At 43.5% G+C, this 20,911-nt stretch overlaps 1 protein-coding gene and 1 gene segment (V, D, J or C); one reads left to right on the forward strand and one right to left on the reverse strand.

Moving 5' to 3' along the window:
• Nucleotides 1–20,911, forward strand: part of LOC101537989 (T cell receptor beta constant 2-like) — a 150,192-nt gene that overhangs the window by 118,907 nt on the left and 10,374 nt on the right.
• On the reverse strand, nt 4,625–7,916 carry LOC101548835 (anionic trypsin). Its single transcript, XM_004608212.2, has 5 exons — nt 7,802–7,916; nt 6,878–7,037; nt 5,571–5,824; nt 5,068–5,204; nt 4,625–4,813 (listed from the first exon to the last, which is right to left on the reverse strand). Exons 1-5 carry the CDS (start codon nt 7,839–7,841, stop codon nt 4,664–4,666), a joined length of 741 nt encoding a protein of 246 aa, XP_004608269.1. The 5' UTR covers nt 7,842–7,916; the 3' UTR covers nt 4,625–4,663.

Consider the following 20,911-nt stretch of genomic DNA (forward strand, 5'->3'; position numbering starts at 1 on the left):
GCAGGTCTTTATGAATTGGTTTGGGTCTTGAGGATCCTGGCTAGAAAGTGAGTTCCAAGACTGAGAATTATTATGACTTTAGTTATAATAGCTCCCTTCGAAGCTATTATAACCAAAACTCCCTTCGAAGAAACAGCTCCCTTCGAAGCTGTGCGTTCTATTACTTTATTGAATCACCATAAGATACAGTTATTAAGCTGATCATGGCCAGGCTTCATTCATACAGTGCTCCAAAACCCATCCCTCCACCATTTACCACCACCGATGTCCCCAATTTCCTTCCCACCACCCTCCCCCAGGCTGTGTCTATGGCAGGAACTTCCTCCATCCCCCTCCTCTGTGTGTGTGTCTGTCTGTCTGTCCTTCTATCTCTCCACTTTGGGGCATTATGTTTGCAATACAGATACTGAGAAGTTTTCATGTTTGTTCCTTCACCTGTTTTCAGCACGCAGCTCTTGATTGCTAAGAAATGACCTTCACTCTCTTATAACCTTCTTTAGCCTGAAGTCTATATGGTCTGATACCAGTATGGCCACCCCGGCTTTTTTGAGAGAGTATTTTGCTTGAAGAATTGTTTTCCAGCCTTTGACTTTGAGCCTGTGTTCGCTTTGATTGTTCATATGTGTTTCTTGCAGGAAACAGAATGTGGGGCTCAATTTTCTAATCCATCCTGCCACTCTGTGCCTCTTGATTAGTGTATTTAGCCCATTGACATTGAGAGAGATTATTGTGTTGGGGATTTGTGCCATCTTTATGTGGGAGTTTGGTGTACTTGTGGGTCTTGTCTTATCTTAAAGTAGCCCATTTAGTTCTTCTGGTAACAATAATTCTGAGCCTATGAAGTTCCTGAGTTGTTCCTTATCTGTGAAGTTGTGTACTTTTCTTTCAAATCCGAATGAGAGTGTGGCTGGGTATTCTTTCAGAAGTTTCAAGTGCATGTTTGCAGTCACTGACCCTCAGTGGAGAGGTCAGAATCTCAAAAAAGTCATAGGACAACAAAGTTAAAGTATGTGATCGAAATAGTCTATCAGCACCACACAGGGCAGAACTCTGTAAGTGGGTGAATGCAGGATCAGGGCTGTGGAAGGAAATACTATGCCTTAAACTGACCAAAACCCTTAGTCGGGCTTAGAATGTGATCAAGAGAGAGGAAGCAGTAAAAACACAAAAAATAACCTCAAAACAGATTTTTGAGTCAGTCCATCCAGATTTAATATTCAATCGGTTTAGTTTAACCTCTTTCAGAAACACAATCTTAACTGAATTTTTTAAAATTTCTTTTTCCTTCTGATGGAAAAAATCTTTTCCTTGGGTTAAGAATGTGTCTCAATAGTAGAGTTCATGCCTTAATGCATGAAACTATGATTCGATTCCCAGAAACATGTGGGGGGGGCGGGGCGGGGAATGTAAAGAAGAATTTTTTTAAATTCCCTAAATCTAGCATTGTCAAAAAGTTGTTCAGTCTCCAAATAATAAAAGGCAGAAAATTTCTGTCTCTGAGGTATACATAAATAGAACCACAAACCCTGTCACCCCATGGACCATGGAATTGTTCACAAGGCATAGGGGCTGTTGAAATAAAGAGCAGATGTTTTGTCATTTTTTTATAATATATATTTTTCTTTTATAGAATCACCATGTGGAAAGTTACAAAGCTTTCAGGTTTAAGTCACAGTTATACAATGCTCGACACCCATCCCTTCACCAGTGCACATATTCCACCACCAAGAATAACAGTATACCTCCCCCCCCACCTCCCCAGCCCCCCACCCTGCATGTGTAACTGGTAAATTTCACTTTACTTTTACTTTACTTTGATTACATTCAATATTTCAACAAAAAATTCACTATTATTGATTTGGAGTTTCTCCCCCCTAAAGTCGACCTGCTGAAAAGAAAGCATTTGATAATTTGTTTACCATTGCTGAGAATGAAGAGATTTGAGGTCGAGAGGCCGCACTAGCAGCCACATGAGTTTAGATTTCTGTATTTTAGTAACTAAGTCCAGAGAAATGTCTGCCAGAAATCGTAACATTGTAAGCTTGTACCTCTCAGCTACTTTATATTCCACATATGAATGCAATCTTTCTATGTCTGTCTCTTTCTTTCTGACTCATTTCACTCAGCATGATTCTTTCCATGTTGATCCACTTATATGCAAAGTTCATGACTTCATGTTCTCTGACAGCTACGTAGTATTCCATTGTGTAGATATACCAGAGTTTCTTTAGCCAATCATCTGTTTTCGGGCACTCTGGTTTTTTCTATATTGTGGCTATTGTAAACAGTGTGGCAATGAACATGGAAATGCAGATGTCATCTCTACTATACCTTTTAAGAGCAGATGTTTTGGGAGGGTCAAGGTGGATACACATACACTAGGAATTGGTTTTGGAGCCCTAAAGGAGCTGAACTGGAAGGGCCGCATTCTAAAACAATTCCTTTTAATGCTAATGCTAATCCTCCAGTAGTAAGAAGAAGTCAAGTAATTACAGGCCCAATACATCACCCACTAAATTTGAATACACTTCATCACCTCTGGATACATCTCACAAAGTGGAGAACCAAGACCACTTTGAAAAGTATCCTGTTAAATGATAGGAATGTAACTACAGTACAACAAATAAGTATTTTTAATGGTATATGGAGAATTGGTAGAGTCTCTTGCCCGCACGCCTGGCTGTCTTCCCTGGGGCCCCTCGGAGGGGATGTGCTCCAGCTTCCCTCCCCACCCCGAGCAGAGCTCCCGGTGGCCAAAGACCACCGGAACCTAGCTACAGCCATGCTCAAGAACCTGCCCTCTACACACGTTCGGACGGGCCTCACGCATGAAGGTACCAGCAGAGGAACCCAGGTGTGTGTAATCCCATCAATGGCTAACATCCAGAGACTTAAAAGCAAGCTCCCAGAAGTGTGCAGCCGAGATATCTTGTAGCATACTTCTCCCTCTGGGAGAAACTGGCAAGCTTCTGAGAGTTTCCTGTCCACATGGGACAGCCTTGCAAGCTTCCCATGGTGTATTCATATGCTAAAGCCAGTAACAATCTGGATGTCATTCCCCTGACCCTCAAAGAGCCTCCAGTGCGACATCATTGGGAGGGCCAAGTCGAGAGAGACTTCTAAGATCTAGGGAAAGGATGCATGGAGAGGTTACTGAGCCTGCTCGAGAAATCGATGATTAACAGGATTTTGTGATCATGATCGTAACGGAGAATTGAACTCAAAAACCATTTCACCAAAACCATTTTATTATCTACAGATTTAGATAATTATGGAATATTATGGAAGCCAAAGAAAGACTGTATTGATTGACTCCTTCTGGTAAGGGACCCAGTACAGACGGAGCTCTGCCCCCATTTCTGTCTGTCCATCCTTTGGTCCTTCTTTACTAGCCTCCAAGGTGTTGTAAAACAGAGCATAGCAGAAAGGCAGCAGCGTCCCCAGGACTGCATGTGGAATGGAGGGACCATGTAAACTTCATTTAGCTCTCCCTGAAGAATTTTCTCAGCAGGGCTAAGGCACAAACTAGGTAGAAACATAGAGGCATATCCGCAACAGGAAGTGAGAGCATGGCACAACCCTCCCTAGAACTTAGCGTGCTACTGTTCTTACGCTCTGTTTCTCCCTGCTGTTTAAGAGAATTACTGGTCGCAATTTTCTAGAAAATCCCTATGTCCTGTTGACCCTGGCAGAAGTCACGTGAGAGAGTCACTAAAACCAGAAAACTGAATTATATGGGTTGATGTTTAGGTAAGAGTAGAAAAGACGTTAAGACACGGAAGGAGAAGGGTGAGTAAACAGAGAGAAAGAACAGGGAGAACAGCAAGATTCAGATCTCTATAGCGTTTATTGGATGGGTGTTTCTGATGTGTTCAGCTTTTTATTTCCCTTTGCAACGAAGCACATAAAAATATCAGAACTAGTATTATCAAGGGTTCTCTTGGATTCTGATGCAATTGAAGTGAGAGCTGCAATATTCACAGAAATACAGATTATGTTCTTGCCATTTCTCAAATATCTAGAGCTTCCAGAACTAAAGTTTTTAACCAGAAAGCCAGTGAACATCCTTAGACCTATTGCTGTGACATTTACTGTTGTCTCTTTAGTAGGATCTTTAAATTCCTAAGTCTCAAATTTAAACCAAATAAAAATAAAATTCTGTATTTTTAAAAGTTCCTTTTTTTGATTAGTAATTTCCTTAAACCACTGTGCATATATCCAAACAGAACCCAAGGAGTGAACTAAACACCACGATGAAACAGGCAGAAAAAGAAAACTGAGTAGTGGTCTCAAACGTGAGCACTGGAGACTGATTTCTAAACCAGAACATTTACAGACGCCCCAGAAATGTGGAATAGAGACAAAAAGGAGTTGGAGTTTGTCTGTAACTAAGTGAAATGAAGGTTCATGAGAGTTTTTGAAATATTTCCTGGAGAAAGATCACCTCTTGACTTGTTTCCTTTTGTTCTCCTTCCGCTGCATCTGCCAGCCCATGTTCTAAATTCCTTACATAAATTACATTTCCTAAACGGGGTGTTCAGCTCATTTCTGAGACCTTTAGGGTGTGTTCAGAGTGAGAGGTGGGTTCAAACAAAGAGGCCCAGACATAGGTAGTGATGCAAAATCACTTTATTAGCTAAGTGACTGGAGGTGCTGGGGGACTTTAGTTGTCAGCCATGGTCTGCTCAATCCAGTCCACGAAGTTGCACACACGGGTGTAGACTCCGGGCTTGTTCTTCTGGGCACAGCCATAGCCCCAGGACACGACTCCCTGGAGCTCACCATTGCACACCACGGGGCCACCAGAGTCACCCTGGCAGGAAGAGGGACCCGTTAATAAAGAGACACCCTCGCAGGGAGAATGTTCAATGCCCTTTGGCTTAGTCCTGGGACTCCTCCATCTCCAGGAGGCTTTTACTTGTTTCATACAGAAAGATGATGTGCCACACAGAATAGCTTGTCCTCCCTTCAGGGGACATGCTCGGCATCCTTCTCTGCCACCCGAGACTCGGTCCACACCCTCTCCCAGTGAGTGGGCAATAGACCAGAGCAGGGAAGGGGTAGTACCTGGCAGGAGTCCTTGCCTCCCTCCAGGAAGCCAGCGCAGACCATGTTGTCGGTGATCTGTCCAGGGTAGGAAGCCTCACACTGCTCCTGGCTCAGCAGGGGAGCATCCAGGCACTGCAGCAGTGCAGGGTTGTTGACTGGGGGCAGGAAGAGATGGGAGAGGAAGTGCATGAGGCTACCACTGCAGGAACTACCTCTGAGAGCACCAAAAGGACTTGCAAAGGTGAGCCCCGACAAGGAACAGTGGACCGGTGCTACACAATAAATGAGCACTGGTGACCCGTTGCTAGAGAAGATCATGCAAGAGCAGTGTGTCTTGACTTTGGGGTCAGTTCAGTGAGATTCTACACCACATGGGTCCCAGAGCACTGCCCTGCAGAGCTTGGGTTCATGGCGTTATTTTCAGGTGTTAAGCAACAGTGCCAAACACTCAGGTACGTTGGCTCTGTAGGACGTGGGCTCAGAGGGAAGCAGGAGAGTAAGGCTGAGAGGACCCCACTCACCTCCGTTGCTCAGGGTGTTGCCCCAGCCAGAGATGAGACACTGGGTGCCAGCGGGGGCGCAGGAGCTGGGCAGGGAGACGGCAGCCACGCGGCTGCTGAGGACGGCAGGGGCAGAGAGCTTGATGAGCATGATGTCATTGTCCAGGGTCCAGCTGCTGAAGCGGGGGTGGCGGATGACCTTGACGGAGTTGATGAACTGCTCGTTGCCCTCCTGGACCTTGATGTTGTGCTCGCCCAGACGCACCTGGATGCGGCTGCAGGGAGGGAGCACAGTGAGCGGGTTGCCGGACCCTTCCCACCTCTGCAGCTCCCTGTGCCCGGGTGTGCAGTGACACTCATGTAGAAATGGGTGCTGGCAAATTGAGGTAACCATAGAAGGTTGCTCCTGCACCTGGGAGGTGAAGGGGTTCTATGGGAGGTGACCCCTCAGCGGGCTTTTCCTTTCCCTGTTCCACCTTATTCCCCAAACCACACTGCCCAGAGGAGCTGCTGCAGGAGCCAGCCTGCTCCCTTGCCCTCTGCCAAGGTAAAGCGTGACCTTTGCTCTGCCCTGTCCTCCATAATTGGTCACTCTGCAGATACAGATTCCGGGGATGGAGCCCAACCTAGCAATACCCCTTCTACCTTCAGAAACACAGTTCGTACTCCTACTCAGTTTGTTCTATGGAGCCTTCCCTTTCACAGGATGTGGGTGAGCAACAGTAGTTTATTCACCCTCCACATTCTTGACTCTGCAGATGAGTGTCCGGTTCCTTGACCCAGTACAGGCGAATGTGTGATATGGAATAGATGACTTTGTGACCTTGAACAGGTTCGTGTGCGGTCTTTGTTTGGACTGTCTGTACTAGGGAATGATCCCAATTCTGTCTGCCCATATGCATAGCCAAGTAGCATAGGGAGACAAACCCAGTTATCAACTCCCTAACCTGAAAAATCTATTATTGCGTTCACACAAAATGCAGCTGCCTAGGCCAGAACATTTCCCACATGCCTTCATTGTGTGGCTCTCAAAGATTCCTTGTGGGAGCTCTTCCTGTTTTCCCTATAAGCCTCACTTAGCACTCCTGTATTTTATTTTTGATTTTCCCACCCACTGCTGGTTTATTGTCACTTGGTCTGTTCTGTTAATCCTCCTAATATTCTCTCTTCTTCCCCCCCTCGCCCCATCCCCATCTAGAAAGTTGAGTACAGTTCACGACTGCTCCCGCATCATTGACTCCATCTGCTCTCCCCCTCACCTCAGCCTCCCCTGTAAGGACCAGCTCTCAGAGGCCCCAGGTGGCTTTGCAGTGGGGAGCATCACTTACGACTTGTAGCAGTGAGCAGCGGACACCACCCACTGGTCGTTGATGAGGGAACCACCGCAGAAGTGGTAGCCGGCGTTCAGGGACACCTGGTAGGGAACGGAGTTCTCCTGGCAGGTGTATCCCCCGACGATCTTGTCATCGTCGTTAGAGGGGAAAGCAACTGAGTGGAGACAGGAGGGGAGAAGCAATGAGCAGGATGTAGGCAAGCAGGTCTCTTCCCCAGCCCTGTGGGGTCTTCACAAAGAAATCTATGTGGGTCTGCAGGCAAGTGTCCCAGAATCCTGCAAATTGACCTCTGCCAGGACTCAAAAGACACAAGAACCACCAGCAGGGTCAGTGCATTCAGTGAGACTGGTGAAGGAATGACAGCGTCTCACTACTTCATGCTATTCCTTTGCTTGCTCCTTACTCCCTCTTTCATCTGCTGTTATAGCTTCTTGCATGCAGGAAGCTTTGCTTAACTTGAACACTGGAAATATTAATTCAGCCTAAAAATTTCATCATCGACCATTTTTTCAAAACAATATTTTTCAAAATAACTTTGAAATAGAATTTCAAAAAGCCTGCTCTTAAATTTTGATTTTCTCATCTTCCCAATGGAAGATCCATTGGGAAGATCCGTTGCATATCCAAACTGAAGGTCACCTGTAGTGGACCTAGACCCAGCAGAGATTCAGAAACTGAGCCCTAAGCACACATGTCCTTTCAGTGACCAGCAATCTGGTCTGCTTGTCCAGGTTTTCCCACCAATTCCCTCTATTGGTTGATTGTGATTCAGAATAAAGTCATACGGGAGATTAGAGGCATAAGAAAACAAAGGACAGATAAAAGGACTCTGACAGTCACACAGAAGAAGCAGTAAGGACAGACAGCTGTCCTTGTCAGGAGAAGCAGGTGAGCTCTGGGACAGTGCTCGATACTCACCAGCAGCTCCCACGAAGGCGAGAATCAGCAGAGGATTCATGGTGGCAGAATGTTGGGGAGAGGGTGGCCGGGAGCCTTTATACCTCCCTAGGAGGGGGCACCACTCCTCCTCCTGCCAGCACCCCGCAGGTGTCCCCTTCCCAAGGTCTTGCATCAGCTCTGCTGCATTTGGCGACCCTTGGGACATGACCTTTACGTGTCGTGGGAACTCACCTCCTGAGGGCAGAGAGCAAGGTTAACTGATTCTGTAAGTGGGAAAATAGAGGCAATCAGCCTCCATATCAGTGATTTGTACCTTCCTCCGTCTATAATACAACATAGCATGTGCCACTATGTTCAGAACAAAACCTGCCAATGTCGCAGGACCGGTGCGTCACCCTCCTCCAGAGACTGGCCCAGAATCGTTCTAAGCTTCCCTCCTCCTCCACTCTGTAGCCATGATGCTCTCCTGGGCTCCTCCGGGCCCCGACCCTGTACCCAGCACAGTCCTGAGGTTTTAGACAATGGGACCTCCTGTCTGAACTTCTCCTCACTATTCTTTGTCTTTTGCTGGGTTGGATTGAATTCATTTATGGGTCCTTCAGGCTAATCTCTGGCCCCTGTCACATCGTGTCCCCCAGCGACTGCCCAGATGTTGTGTCTCTGACTTTTGCTCTGAGACTCCCAGGAATGTTTCATCCCTCAGTCTCACCGGCTTGGTCCTTCACTGCCTCGGCTGTTTTGAACAACTCAGCTGGACACTCTGGGTTCTTTGGAGACTAACAAGACAGGAAGATGGAGGATGGTGATGGCAAAGCTGAGTTCTAAGCTACAGGGAGGGAGTGTCAAGGACTCTCTCTGATATCTTTTACTTTCTATTACTTTGTATTAGCAAGAAAAAATAATTTGTCACAACACTGTAAAAGTCCTATGGGACTGCATCAAGTGGAACGGAGTCTTCATTATACGAATTCCAGGAAAGAGAAAGCAGTGAGTCGCTAGTTAGAGAAGTAGTGAGAATTTTGCTAATTTGAGCAAGGACTAAACATCTCATAACAAGAGGCACTAAGAATCTCAAACAAAATTAATATTCCCAGACATACCCTAAAAGGTACTATAATCAAACCGCTAAAAGCCTAATAAATGAAAAGAATATAAAGACCTGTAGGGAAAACAGTCACAGTGAATGGAATTTCAGATGGCCATGCCTGATAATTCTATTCATGCAGAGGAAACTGAAGGAAGTGGTACAGCCAGCTCGGTGTTCTGACAGGGAAAATTCTCAATGGAGAGTATTTGGGCAGATATAATTTAGGATAATTTAGGATAGAAGGAAGAACAGAACTTTATGGATAAACAGAAATTAAAGCAACTCATTGCCACCAAGGTCGTCTTCCAAGTAATCCAAAAGTTCCCTTATAAAAATTAAAAGTCATATCACGTGAAAAAATTAAAAACTAATAGCATATTATAAATCACATAAGATCTATAATATACACAATATCATATAAAAAGCTAATATCATATCCAGAAATCAAGCAGGGAAGATGAGATTCTGGCCCACCACAATAAATGTAAGTATAAAACTTCACATGTAAACATCAGGACCTCTTTAAATCAGAAACTGTGGGAAGAAAACATAAGGAACGAGAAGGGCAAATGCCAGATGATCTTTCTCATGCATGGTGTAGAAGGAAGCAAAGATAGGGAAAAAAATGGACAGTACACAATGATAACAATTCCTTGGACTTTGTATACAAAACTGAGGTTTCCAAGAGGTAGGGGAAGTAGTTAGAGGGGTGAAGGAAAAGTAGAAGTGATGTACAGACAGACGTGTCTTTATCACTTTGATCCCAAACCTTTGTAGTTTATAAATACTAATATTAACATTACTATAACCATGTTATCTCAAGTACAATAACATAAATAAGGAATTGGGGGGAAATCAAACAGTACAAAAAAGTATGATGATAAACTTGCAAAGAAGAAAATGCGTGAAAAATCAAGTAAATCAAGAAAAATACTTGGCCAAACCCAAAAGAACAAAAGCAACCAGTGTTGGTGTGGATGTAGGGAGAAAGGAACTCTCCTTCACTGTTGGTGGGAAGGTTGACTGGTTCAGCTCTTTTGGAAAACAATATGGATGCTCCTTAAAAAATTAGAAATTGAGCTCCTACTTGACCTAGAAATTCCACTCCTGGGAATATACCCTGGAGATGCAAAGATGTATAGTAGAAATGATTTGTATATTCATTGCTGCACTGTTTACAATAGCCAAAATCAGAAAAAAAAACAGAATGCCCCAAAACAGATGACTGGTTAAAGAAACTTTTGCACATCTACACAATGGAATATTATGCAGCTGTTAGAAAAGATGAAGTCATGAAATTTGCATATAAGTGGATCAACATGGAAAATATCATGTTAAGTGAAAAGAGTCAGAAAGAGAGAGACAGATATAGAAATATCACACTCATCTGTGAAATATAAAATAGCAGAGTGGGAGACTAATACCCAAGAGTAGTAGAGATAAGGACCAGGAGGTCTGCCCCACAGCTGGGAACTGGCCTCACATGCTGGGGGAAAAGGCAGCTTAGATAGAGAAGGGAACACCAAGTAGAGGATGTTGGGAGGACCCATTTGGGTTCGAAGTTGCAAACTGAATATAGACTATAGACTGAACATGAAGGCCACTCAATACCTCTATTGCAAACTACAACACCCAAAAGGAGAGCAAACAAAAGGGAATACCCTGCTGCAGAGGAAGGGTAGGGTGTTGGGGATGGGGTGGGGGTGGCGAGAGGGATACTGGGATCATTGGTGGAGCTGAATGGGCACTGGTGGAGGGGATGGGTAAACAATCACTGTATGAGTGAAATGCAAACACCAAAGTTCATAAATTTGTAACTGTACATCACAGTGATTTTCTAATAAAAAGTTTAAAAGTAATAATTATAATGATAATGATCTAAATTTACTAATTAAAAAGTGTATAGTGGCTGAATGTATAGTTATACAAAGAAATCATTTAAATGAATCATAAGTCACTGTATCACTGTGTCACTGTTATCTCAATGCTCATCTATTTGCTCGAGCGGGTACCAGTAATATTTCCATGTAAGACTTGTGGTTACTGTTTTTGGCATATAGAATATGACATGGGTAGCTTGCCAGGCTCTGCTGTGCGGACAAGATACTCTCAGTAGCTTGCCAGGCTCTCCAAGAAGGGTGAAGGAACTGAACCTGGGTCGGTCACGTGCAGGGCAAATGTCCTACCCACTGTGCTATCGCTCCAGTCTGAAAAATCCAAATTTTTGCTGCCCATCTGCACTTACAGAATAAATACAGGCTACAGTCTTACAATAGTCATTTTTAAAGACACAGATATCTGGAGTTATATTAGTAACATAGATTTCAGCTAAAGAGATAATAAGAGATAGGGGATTATATTATATAACAATTAAGAACTTAATGCACCATATGCACATTAATCTAGGGACACCAAAATGCATGAAACAATTACTAACTGAAAGACTAATATCAGTGAAATCATAATTTTACCCTATTTATAACTATGAACAGAACAACTCCTAAATAAACTAAAACAGGTGAGCCTCACACGTGTGAAGCCCTGGATTTGGTACCCATTATTAAAATAAAGTCCTACTGTCTGAACTCCATCAAATATAGTGTGGTAATTATGGAAAATGGGTAGGAAGTGTCTTATAATGTGTCCGGAAAGCGGCCTGGAGCATGGTGGCGGTTGGGTAGTGGAGGTCAGCTGCTGGGTCTAGGTCCCTTGGGGTGGGGAGGGTTCTCGCCTGCCCCACCTCTAAAAACAGCCTGACGCTGATAGGTCTCATTCCCCTGACCCTGAAAGAGCTTCTAATTGTTGGGAAAGACAAGTAAAAAGAGGCTGCTAAAATCTCAGGGCTGGGAGGAATAGAGACATTAATGGTGCCCACTCGACTAAATTGACGACCAACAGGATGACAGTGATACAGTGATTAAAAAAAAAGAATTATACCAAATGATGGGACTGGAGCAATAGCATGGCAGATAGGGCATTTGCCTTGTACGTGGCAGACCCGGGTTCGATTCCCAGCATCCCATACGGTCCCCTGAGCACCGCCAGGAGTAAGTCCTGAGTGCATGAGCCAAGAGTAACCCCTGTGCATCGCCGGGTGTGACCCAAAAAGCAAAAAAATATAAAAGAAGAATTATACCAAATGAACTTACTAGATAATTCGAACGGATTTTACCTTAAAATAGTATAACTCACGTTTAAATTTTTTATGCTAAATACTTTTAAAGATAGATCATATACTGGAATGTAAAACTAGTATCAATATTCTTATAAAGACTGAAATCATAACAAGCATTTTTTAAAATCACAATGCTGTAAAATTAGAGAACTCAACCCCAAAATGAAAATTGTAGAAATCCCTCACATACAGAGATTAAGCAATATCATTCTTCATAACTACTGTGTTAGCAAGAACATTAAAGCAGACATTTGCAAAATAGTTGAGGACAAATGAAATAGAAAATACAAATAATGAGAATATGTGGAATATGGCAAAAGTGGTACTAAAAGAGAAGCTAATAATGGTCTTTAAAAAAAAACAAGAAAATTCATAAACAATTTACCCCTACCACTAAAGCAACTGGATAAAGAACAATATATAGTAAAAAAAGAGAGATAATAAGAATCAAAGTGGCTATAAATAAATACAAAAACTACAAAAGAATTAATTAAGATAACACCTGTGTTTTGAAAGTGATAAATAAATCTGTTAGGCTTTTGAAGAAAAGAAGAAAGTACTTTTAATAAACAGAATCAGAAATAAAAGGAGAAATTATAATGAATATCATAGAAATAAGACAGGTCATAAGAGCCTAGTGGGAATACCTGATGCCAACAAATTTAATAGTCTGGAATAAATGAATACATTTTAACATAAAAACAGCCTACAAGGCCCTGAGCACAGCCAGGTGTGCCTCTGCCCACCCCCCAAAAAAAATAAAGAAGAAAAACAAAATCTAAATCAGCCCATCATTTTATTTGGTTGAAAGTATGGAAAAATTTCAACCAAAAAAAACCCACCTCAGACATAATTTTATCAAACTTAAGAAAAAAAAAGGCTTAAACTTACTGTCTCTCTCTCTTCTCTCTCTTTCTCTCTCTCTCTATATATATACATATATATATTTATGTAAAGCTGGAATACTTCCTGATAGATTGTATGGTGCCAACATTACCATGTAATTACAACCAGATAAGGTCATCAAACAAAAAGAAAACTTCAGATGAATAACTTCAGATGAACAAATTCTCAACAGAATATGAGCAAACAGAAATCATCAGGATTGTACATCATGACCAAGCGAGACTTATTTTCTTACATGGGTGGTTCAATTTATAAAAACAGGTGATATGATACCCTGTGTCAACAGAAGGGAAAAAATGCCATGCAACAATATAAACATATGCAGAGAAGACACGAAACTGCCACTATAGAAACCACTGTCACTGTGATCCCATTTTTCATCGATTTGCTCGAGCAGGAGTTAGTAATGTCTCCACTTGTCCCAGCCCTGAGATTTTAGCAGCCTCTCCTTACTTGTCTTTCCCAGCGATTGGAGGCTCTTTCAAGGCCAGGGGAATGAGACCTGTGATTGTTACTGTTTGGGGCATATCAAATACGCCAAGGGGAGCTTGCCAGGCTCTGTTGTGCGGGCAGGACACTCTCGGTAGATTGCTGGGCTCTCCAAGAGGCATACAGATATATTTCCGTTTATGATGATGTGTCATGCGGCTGCTTTGCGGCCACACGGTCCAGAATAATGTTCACTCATAATGTTCACCTCCACTTTAAAAAAAAATCAAATGAAAATAAAAGCCAAAATAAACAGTCAGAAGAGGTGATGTAAGGAAAAGGATTCAGAAGTATTCAAGGGGGCTAGAATGAGGCTAAAAGAAAGGAGTGCCACAGGGAGCAGGGTCAGATAGAGGACGGGGGACAGACACGAGGCTGCCAGCCCCCGAGAACCCACTACAGAAATATCCATCCTTGTATCTGTTATTCAATAAGCATCATTGAACTCAACATCCAAAACTCTCAGTTGATGGGGATAGAAGAAACATGATTAAAGTCACATATTAAAAAATAAACCCCTAATTAATTTCCTAATTCAGAGTGAGAGTTTAAAAGCTTGTTCTCTAAAATTAAGAGTCAGACAAGTCCAGTCACTCTCATCACGCCTCTCTCACTTAGTAGGAAAGGTCTCAGAGCCTTTAGACACCAGTACAACATGAAAGGAGGGTGCAGAAGAGAGTCTGGAGGGAGGGGTACCTAGCAGGGGCCATTTCCAGGCACCACCACAGAGTCCCCTGAGCATCACTGAGTGTGGCCCTGAAAGCCACCAGCCACCATCAGGATGAACCAGCAGAGCCTGAGTATCGCCACACAGAGAGCTGCCAGCCTGACTTGTGTGCTGTGTAGGCTTCCCAAGAACTGTTTAGGAGGTTTCACACACACACACACACACACACACACACACACACACACACTCCACAAAATAAAAGAAGTAAAACTATCATTACTGGCAATTGATATGACAGCCCATAGGGGAAATCCCAAAGACTTCCTTAAGCTATTAGAGAAATTCATCAGTACAATTAAGTCATCCCTCATCTTATTAACAGGTCCTCCCAGGGTGACTCTGGTGGCCCCGTGGTGTGCAATGGAGACCTCCAGGGAGTCTCCTGGGGCTATGGCTGTGCCCAGAAGAAAAGGCCCAGAGTCTACACCACCCGTGTGTGCAACTACATGGACTGGATTGAGCAGACTATGGCTGCCAACTAAAGTCCCCCAGCACCTCCGGTCACTAAGCTAATAAAGTGCTCTGACTCACTGCCTGTGGCTGGACCTCTCTCCATGAAACCTCCTTCTGAGCACACCCTCCAACTGACATAAGTCAGAGGTCAGGGATGAGCAGGGTGCCCAGCCCACAAATCACATTCCAGGGGAGTCAGCAACATGGGGAAGAGGAAACCCAAAACTAAAGGCGGCAGGTGCAAGGGAGCTGTTTCCTAGAGCAATTACATCTCCGTGAGGCTTCTTTTTTTGATATTTCATATATTACTTTAATCCTTTCAGTTTTTATATTTATTATCTTACTCCAAATATGCCAGAATTTTTTCAACTATTGCATATTACTCCTTATTATATTATACATATGATATAATATGTAAATGTAAAAGTAATACTCTATTATATTTACTAAGGAGTAATGTCATATATATAAACATGAAAAACACAAAGAAAAATCAGGGGTATTTCATTGCTTCACAATGTATCCTAATAATAAATATGCTAATTAATAAAATAGATAATGTTTAAAAAATTATTTTTCTCCAGGGAACAGTTATTCCCATGATTTGGTCTTTTCCTGTCAATCTTTCTAAACTTCTCTCTCCCCCACCTTGGGTATCATCAGTTGTGCACTTTTTTTTTAATTAGAGAATCACTGTGATGTACAGTTACAAATTTATGAACTTTTGTGTTTGCATTTCACTCATACAGTGATTGTTTACCCATTGAAAAGATTCTTGGCAGCTCTCCTGGTCTGAGTTGTGGCTGACAGTTGCATATCGGGGACACTTTCTTGGCCCTTGCTACCTCCATTGATGACAGAAAGAGGCTTTTTGTACCCAGAGGGACTCCATCTCAGAAGACGCCTCTGATCACCCAGGCCTCACCTGGGCGTATAAGCAGAAGGACCGGTGGATTCTATTTCCTACCGAGACAGGAAGACAAGAGTTGTCTGGCTCTCGCCCTTCCTGCTCCTGAGAACGCCTTTTGTCCATGCCTCTGTCCATCGCATACATATGGGTACCCATGTGTACCCTGCGTCTCACAAGCTGAGAGTCTCACAGAGTTCCCAGTGTGGTTCTCTCTCCCTCTGGAATTATTCTCATCCCAGTGGCACAAACAGGAGAACAGAGGCCAGGGGAGTTATTTGTTTATCCATATCTCTCATGTGGAAAAAGGTAGATCTGAATCAAATCCTCGTTCTCCAAGCTCCAAAAACACTCAGCCCATAAGCAAAGCTTTCCATGCCTCTCCGTCCATTCCCTGATTGAGACACTTCTGGGTGCATAGGTTTCGGGGGCGGAGGGGGGGGTGTTCTGACCTCTTCATCTTCTCACGTTGCAGTCCTGCATGTTACATCTGCTCCTGACTTGCCTGGTCTGACCTCCCCCTCCCACCTTATTTGACTTTCAGAACGGAAGCGGTATTCCTCATCACGGACAGGTAGCTACATTGTGCCCCTCTGTCTCCAGTTCTGTCTCTCTGCTCCCCTCCCCACAACTTCCAAGTCTTGGCATGTCCTCTAATAAACTATGTGCCTCTGACCCCTAGTTCTGGCGTCTGCGACTCTATGGGACTGGCATCCTTCCCATCCACCCCTTCATCTCCGTCATCTTCTTCAGGAAAGTCTTTTCCAAGTGTTTTTAAAAATTATTCATTTATTGAGATAAAAATACAAGAGTTTAGATATTGATATGGCATATGAATTTGATGTTGCTACATGATACCATCCAAGGTCCAACCCTGCTTAGCTTCACAGCAAGTAGGGTGGTTGCCTTGCATGCCACTGACCAAGGTTCGAATTCCTCCATCCCTCTCGGAGAGCCCAGCAAGCTACCAAGAGTATCCCACCCGCATGGCAGAGCCTGGCAAGCTCCCCCTGGCATATTCAATATGACAAAAACAGTAACAATAATGGGCCTCACTTCGTGTTCCTGGAGTGAGCAGACACCATTGGACTACACTAGCACACGACAGGGACAAATGGAGACGTTACTGGCACCTGCTTGAGCAAATTGATGAGCAACAGGAAGACAAGTGATACAAGTGATACAGGAAACCTACAACCAAAATGCCAAGGAGCCCCTTCCCTTCCGCTTCACATCCCTGCCTAGGAAGCTGCAGCTCAGTTCTCAGACTAAGTGTATCCTTGGAGAGCACTTAGTGCTCCCTTGTTTTGTTTCTCTGAGTATGAGTGAGTTCTGTACCTTTGTACTTTTTTTCACTAGTGTCATATGCTCCATTCGATCCAGACTGCATGATTTCATCTTTTCTCACCACTGATTAGTGTTCCCTGGGTGTATACCGGCTAGAACTTCTTTGCCTATTCTTTTTCCTTGGGACATTCAATTGTGCCCTGATCTTGGCTAAGGGAACTAGCCTTACAATGAACATAAACATGCCTACAGCTTTTCCAAATCGGTGTTTGTGTGTTCTTGGGTAGGTCCCTAGGCGAGGAATCACTTGGTCATATCGCAATTCTATTCTTAATCATCTGAGAAGTCTCCACAGACATTCAAGCTTCCCACTAACTTTTCCTTCTCCCCAAGCCTCATTCCCTCCCTCCTGCCTACTTGGGTGCTGGTCTGAGTGAGGACCCCTATTCTGTTGCATGGTCACTTCTAAAGAGTCTGGCACATGCTTCTTATTAACTGTGTCAGTATCTATCTTGACCTTGGCTTTTGAGGTCTTAGGGGGAAAGTTCCATACTAGACCTAGTATACCTAGTCATTCTGTAACTGCAAATTCAGCCTAGAATACGAGTCACCATTGATGAAATGAAAATACGCATTTGGATTACTGAGAAATGTATTGAAGAAGGAACCTTCCAGAATTGTGATTCTATAAATTTGGCTACTGGACCCAAAGCACCGAGATTTCCTGGATTTTTGAATGAAAACAAATTCTTGGGCCCCACTCCAGGCCTACTGGATCAGAAATTCTTGTTTAGGATCCCATAAGTTCCTTTATTTTATTCAGGAGATTTCCAAGTCATCCTGATGTTCAAGCTTGAAGCCAACATGGAAGACAGAGGCCAGACCCTCATGAAAACATTGCTAATACCATTTCTTCTCCTCATGGGAGAGCCTGGCAAACTCCCCATGGAGTATTCATATGCCAAAATGGGTAACAATGATGGGTCTCATTCCCCTGACCCTGAAAGAGCCTCCAATGCGTCACCTGTTGGGAAAGGCGAGTAAAGAGAGTCTTCTAAAATCTCGGGGCTAGGACGTAAGGAGATGTTACTGAGAAAATTGACAATCAACAGGATGATGATGATGATGATGACCATTTCTTACTAACTATACTCAAGTATTGGTCAAATATGACATGTATTGGCACATTGATTACACAGGGGAACTCCACAAGGAGAGAATTCTCATCCCTGTTCTCCTCATAAGAACTTGCCCCAAGTGTCACGGATCTGAGCAGAGGCACTGGCAAACCATCTTCTAAGCATCAGAACTTAAGTAAGGAGGCCTGACCGCCTTCCAGATCTGTCCCTGGGTGACTGCAAATTCAGCCTCATTTGGTTTTAGTTTATTGGAGGGAGTGAAAACAAAGTTTGCGTGGAAAAAAGTACACTATCATGGTTGAAAGGTTTCAAGACCACTCCAGGCATAGCTATAATGGGCCAGCCTACCAACGTCACCCCAGGTGAATCCACACCAGCTTCCGGTCCCAGGGGCACCATCTGCTTGCCTCTCGCCCCCTCCAGTGGCCATGCTGAGATTGCATGCACGTTGAGCAAGACGATAGGGAAAGGCTGCCCCCTGCTGATCAATAACCCGCATGGCGCCTGCCTCAGTTCCCCATTGAGGGCGGGGCCAGGGGGGGGGGGCATCCGGGTGGGAGCTGTGAATCTAGAGATGGCAAAACTGGAATAAACCCCGCCAGGATGAAAAATAAAAGGAACCCCCCAAAACAGAGTAGTGCTGTTCTCTATAAGGCCGTTCAAATGAGGATTCCAAACCAGATGACCAGAAGGAAATGTCTACGCAGATTATGGATAGTCATAAAGCTCGAGTAAGACAAGAAGAAATAGGAAAAGGAATAGAAATAGGAAAATAGGAAAACAAAAAAAAATTCTTCATGAAAGTGCTTTTCAACTTTCGAAGATGGTAAATCAGAGGACTTGCCACAAGTATGAATGCATTTCAAAAATTGATCTCTGATTGGCAAAGCTACCTGTAACAACAGGTCTCATTCCCCTGACCCTGAAAGAGCCTCCAATGGTTGGGAAAGACGAGTAAGGAGAGGCTGCTAAAATCTCAGGGCTGAGTGTAATAGAGACGTTACTGGTGCCCGCTGGAGTAAATCGATGAACAACAGGATGACAGTGATACCGTGACAGTGATTCAGACAATGTTGGGGCTCTGTCATTGCTCATGGGCTAAAATGGAGTGTGCCCCCACTTTATTTCCACCCTGAATTCCTAGAACATTGAGAATAGCAGACTAGTCTGATGTTCTGTGCAGCCAATTCGCCTGGTCAAAGAGCAAACGTGCCCATGTCAGTCAGGAATGAATAAAATTGAATACATCAAGGGGAATGAATTCCACAAGTGGATTCTACGGGAGGTCAAAAGACCGCGTGGCCACCCACCTACAAGATGGTCAGACTTCTTCGTCAAAACCCTGAACAAACAGTTTGAGCCTCTTCGTTTTCCTGGAGCAAGCAGATGCCATTGGGCTACACTAGCACGCGACATGGACGAATGGAGACATTACTGGCGCCCGCTCAAGCAAATCGAAGATCAATGGGATGACAAGTGGTACAAGGGAAGTGATACATCCAAGGGGACTCCTTTATCCAGGTGCATGTTTCACCAGCTTCCTAATGGATTAGAAACTCACATCAGGACTGTCACACAGCTTCTAACATAATCTGATCTTTGGAGAGAATCGTGGCTCTGTGAACTGAAGCACTTTTACTAAGGAACGTATTCCAAAGCTCAAAAAGATGACTTTGTTTTTCTTTTTCCTCTTTATTAATGGATTTTATTCAAGTTTCACGAAATCCATTTCACTGAAAGTAGATAATAAAGGTACATAAATGAAAAATCAAAGCTATTTTCCCAGAACCGCTTAGTGAAGAGGTTTTCTTTGCTCCACTTCATATTTCTTCCTCCTTTATCAAAGATTAAATGATGACCTATTTGAGGATCTGTGTCAGGATATTCAACTCTATTCTGTTATTCTGAGGGTCTGTCTTTATTCCAATACCATGCTGTTTTAATTATTACCACTTCATAGTATAGTTTGAAGTTGGAGAAGGTGATGCCTCCCACTGATTTGCCCCAAGGATTGTTTTAGCTATTTTGATGGGTTTATTCTTCCACATGAATTTCAGGAGGGTTTGATCTATTTCTTTGAAAAATGAGCATTGAAAGTAGGTTAAAGGGATATACATGATAACATTTCAGTACCTATAATGCAAACCATCATGTTCAAAAAAAGAAAGAGAGAGAGTGAGAAGAAGAGAGAAGAGGTTGGCAGGGGGAGTGGTAGGAGGGAAACTGGGAACAGAGGAGGTGGGAAATGTACATTGGTGAAGGGCTGGGTATTGGAATACTGTGTGACTGAGACCCAATTATGAACAACTTTGTAGCTGTGTATTTCACAGTGATTCCATTTAAAACTTTTATTTATTTATTTTATAAAATATCTGTAAGATTTTACAATTTTATTTTTTAAATTTTTTAATCAATCACTATGAGATACAGTTACAGACTTACAAACGTTTGTGATTATGTTTGTCATAGACTGATCGAGTACCCATCCTCTACCAGTGCCCATTCTCCACCACCAATTTTCCCAGTATCCCTCCAGCCACCCCCCACCGCATCCCCCTGCCTCTGTAAAGATAGTTTTAAATGAAACATGATGTTATCCTTTTAAAAATGTATTCACTCTTATTTCTGCCATTTCAATCACTCTTTTTGGTGGGGAGGGGTGTTCCCAAGTAGGGTGTGGTGATGTTCAGTTCCTGCAGCGTCAGGGACCACCTAGGTCCCTTGGGAAGCTCCCAAGGGGCTCCAGGGCTAGATCCAGCAGTGTTCAGGGTGCTGTGTAGCTGCCAGGATTGAGCCAGTGTCCTAATCGTGCAAAGCCTATGCCAAGCCCCATGCTGCCTCCTCGGCCTTTAGTTATTCTTCACAGGGAACCACATTTGTCAACTGGTACCTTTTCAGCATTTGTTTCTGCAGAATCAACAAAACAATAGCATCATTCTTCTTTCCCCACTTTCTTTA

This window comes from Sorex araneus, chromosome 1, assembly GCF_027595985.1.
Source record: "Sorex araneus isolate mSorAra2 chromosome 1, mSorAra2.pri, whole genome shotgun sequence".
NCBI lineage: Eukaryota > Metazoa > Chordata > Mammalia > Eulipotyphla > Soricidae > Sorex > Sorex araneus.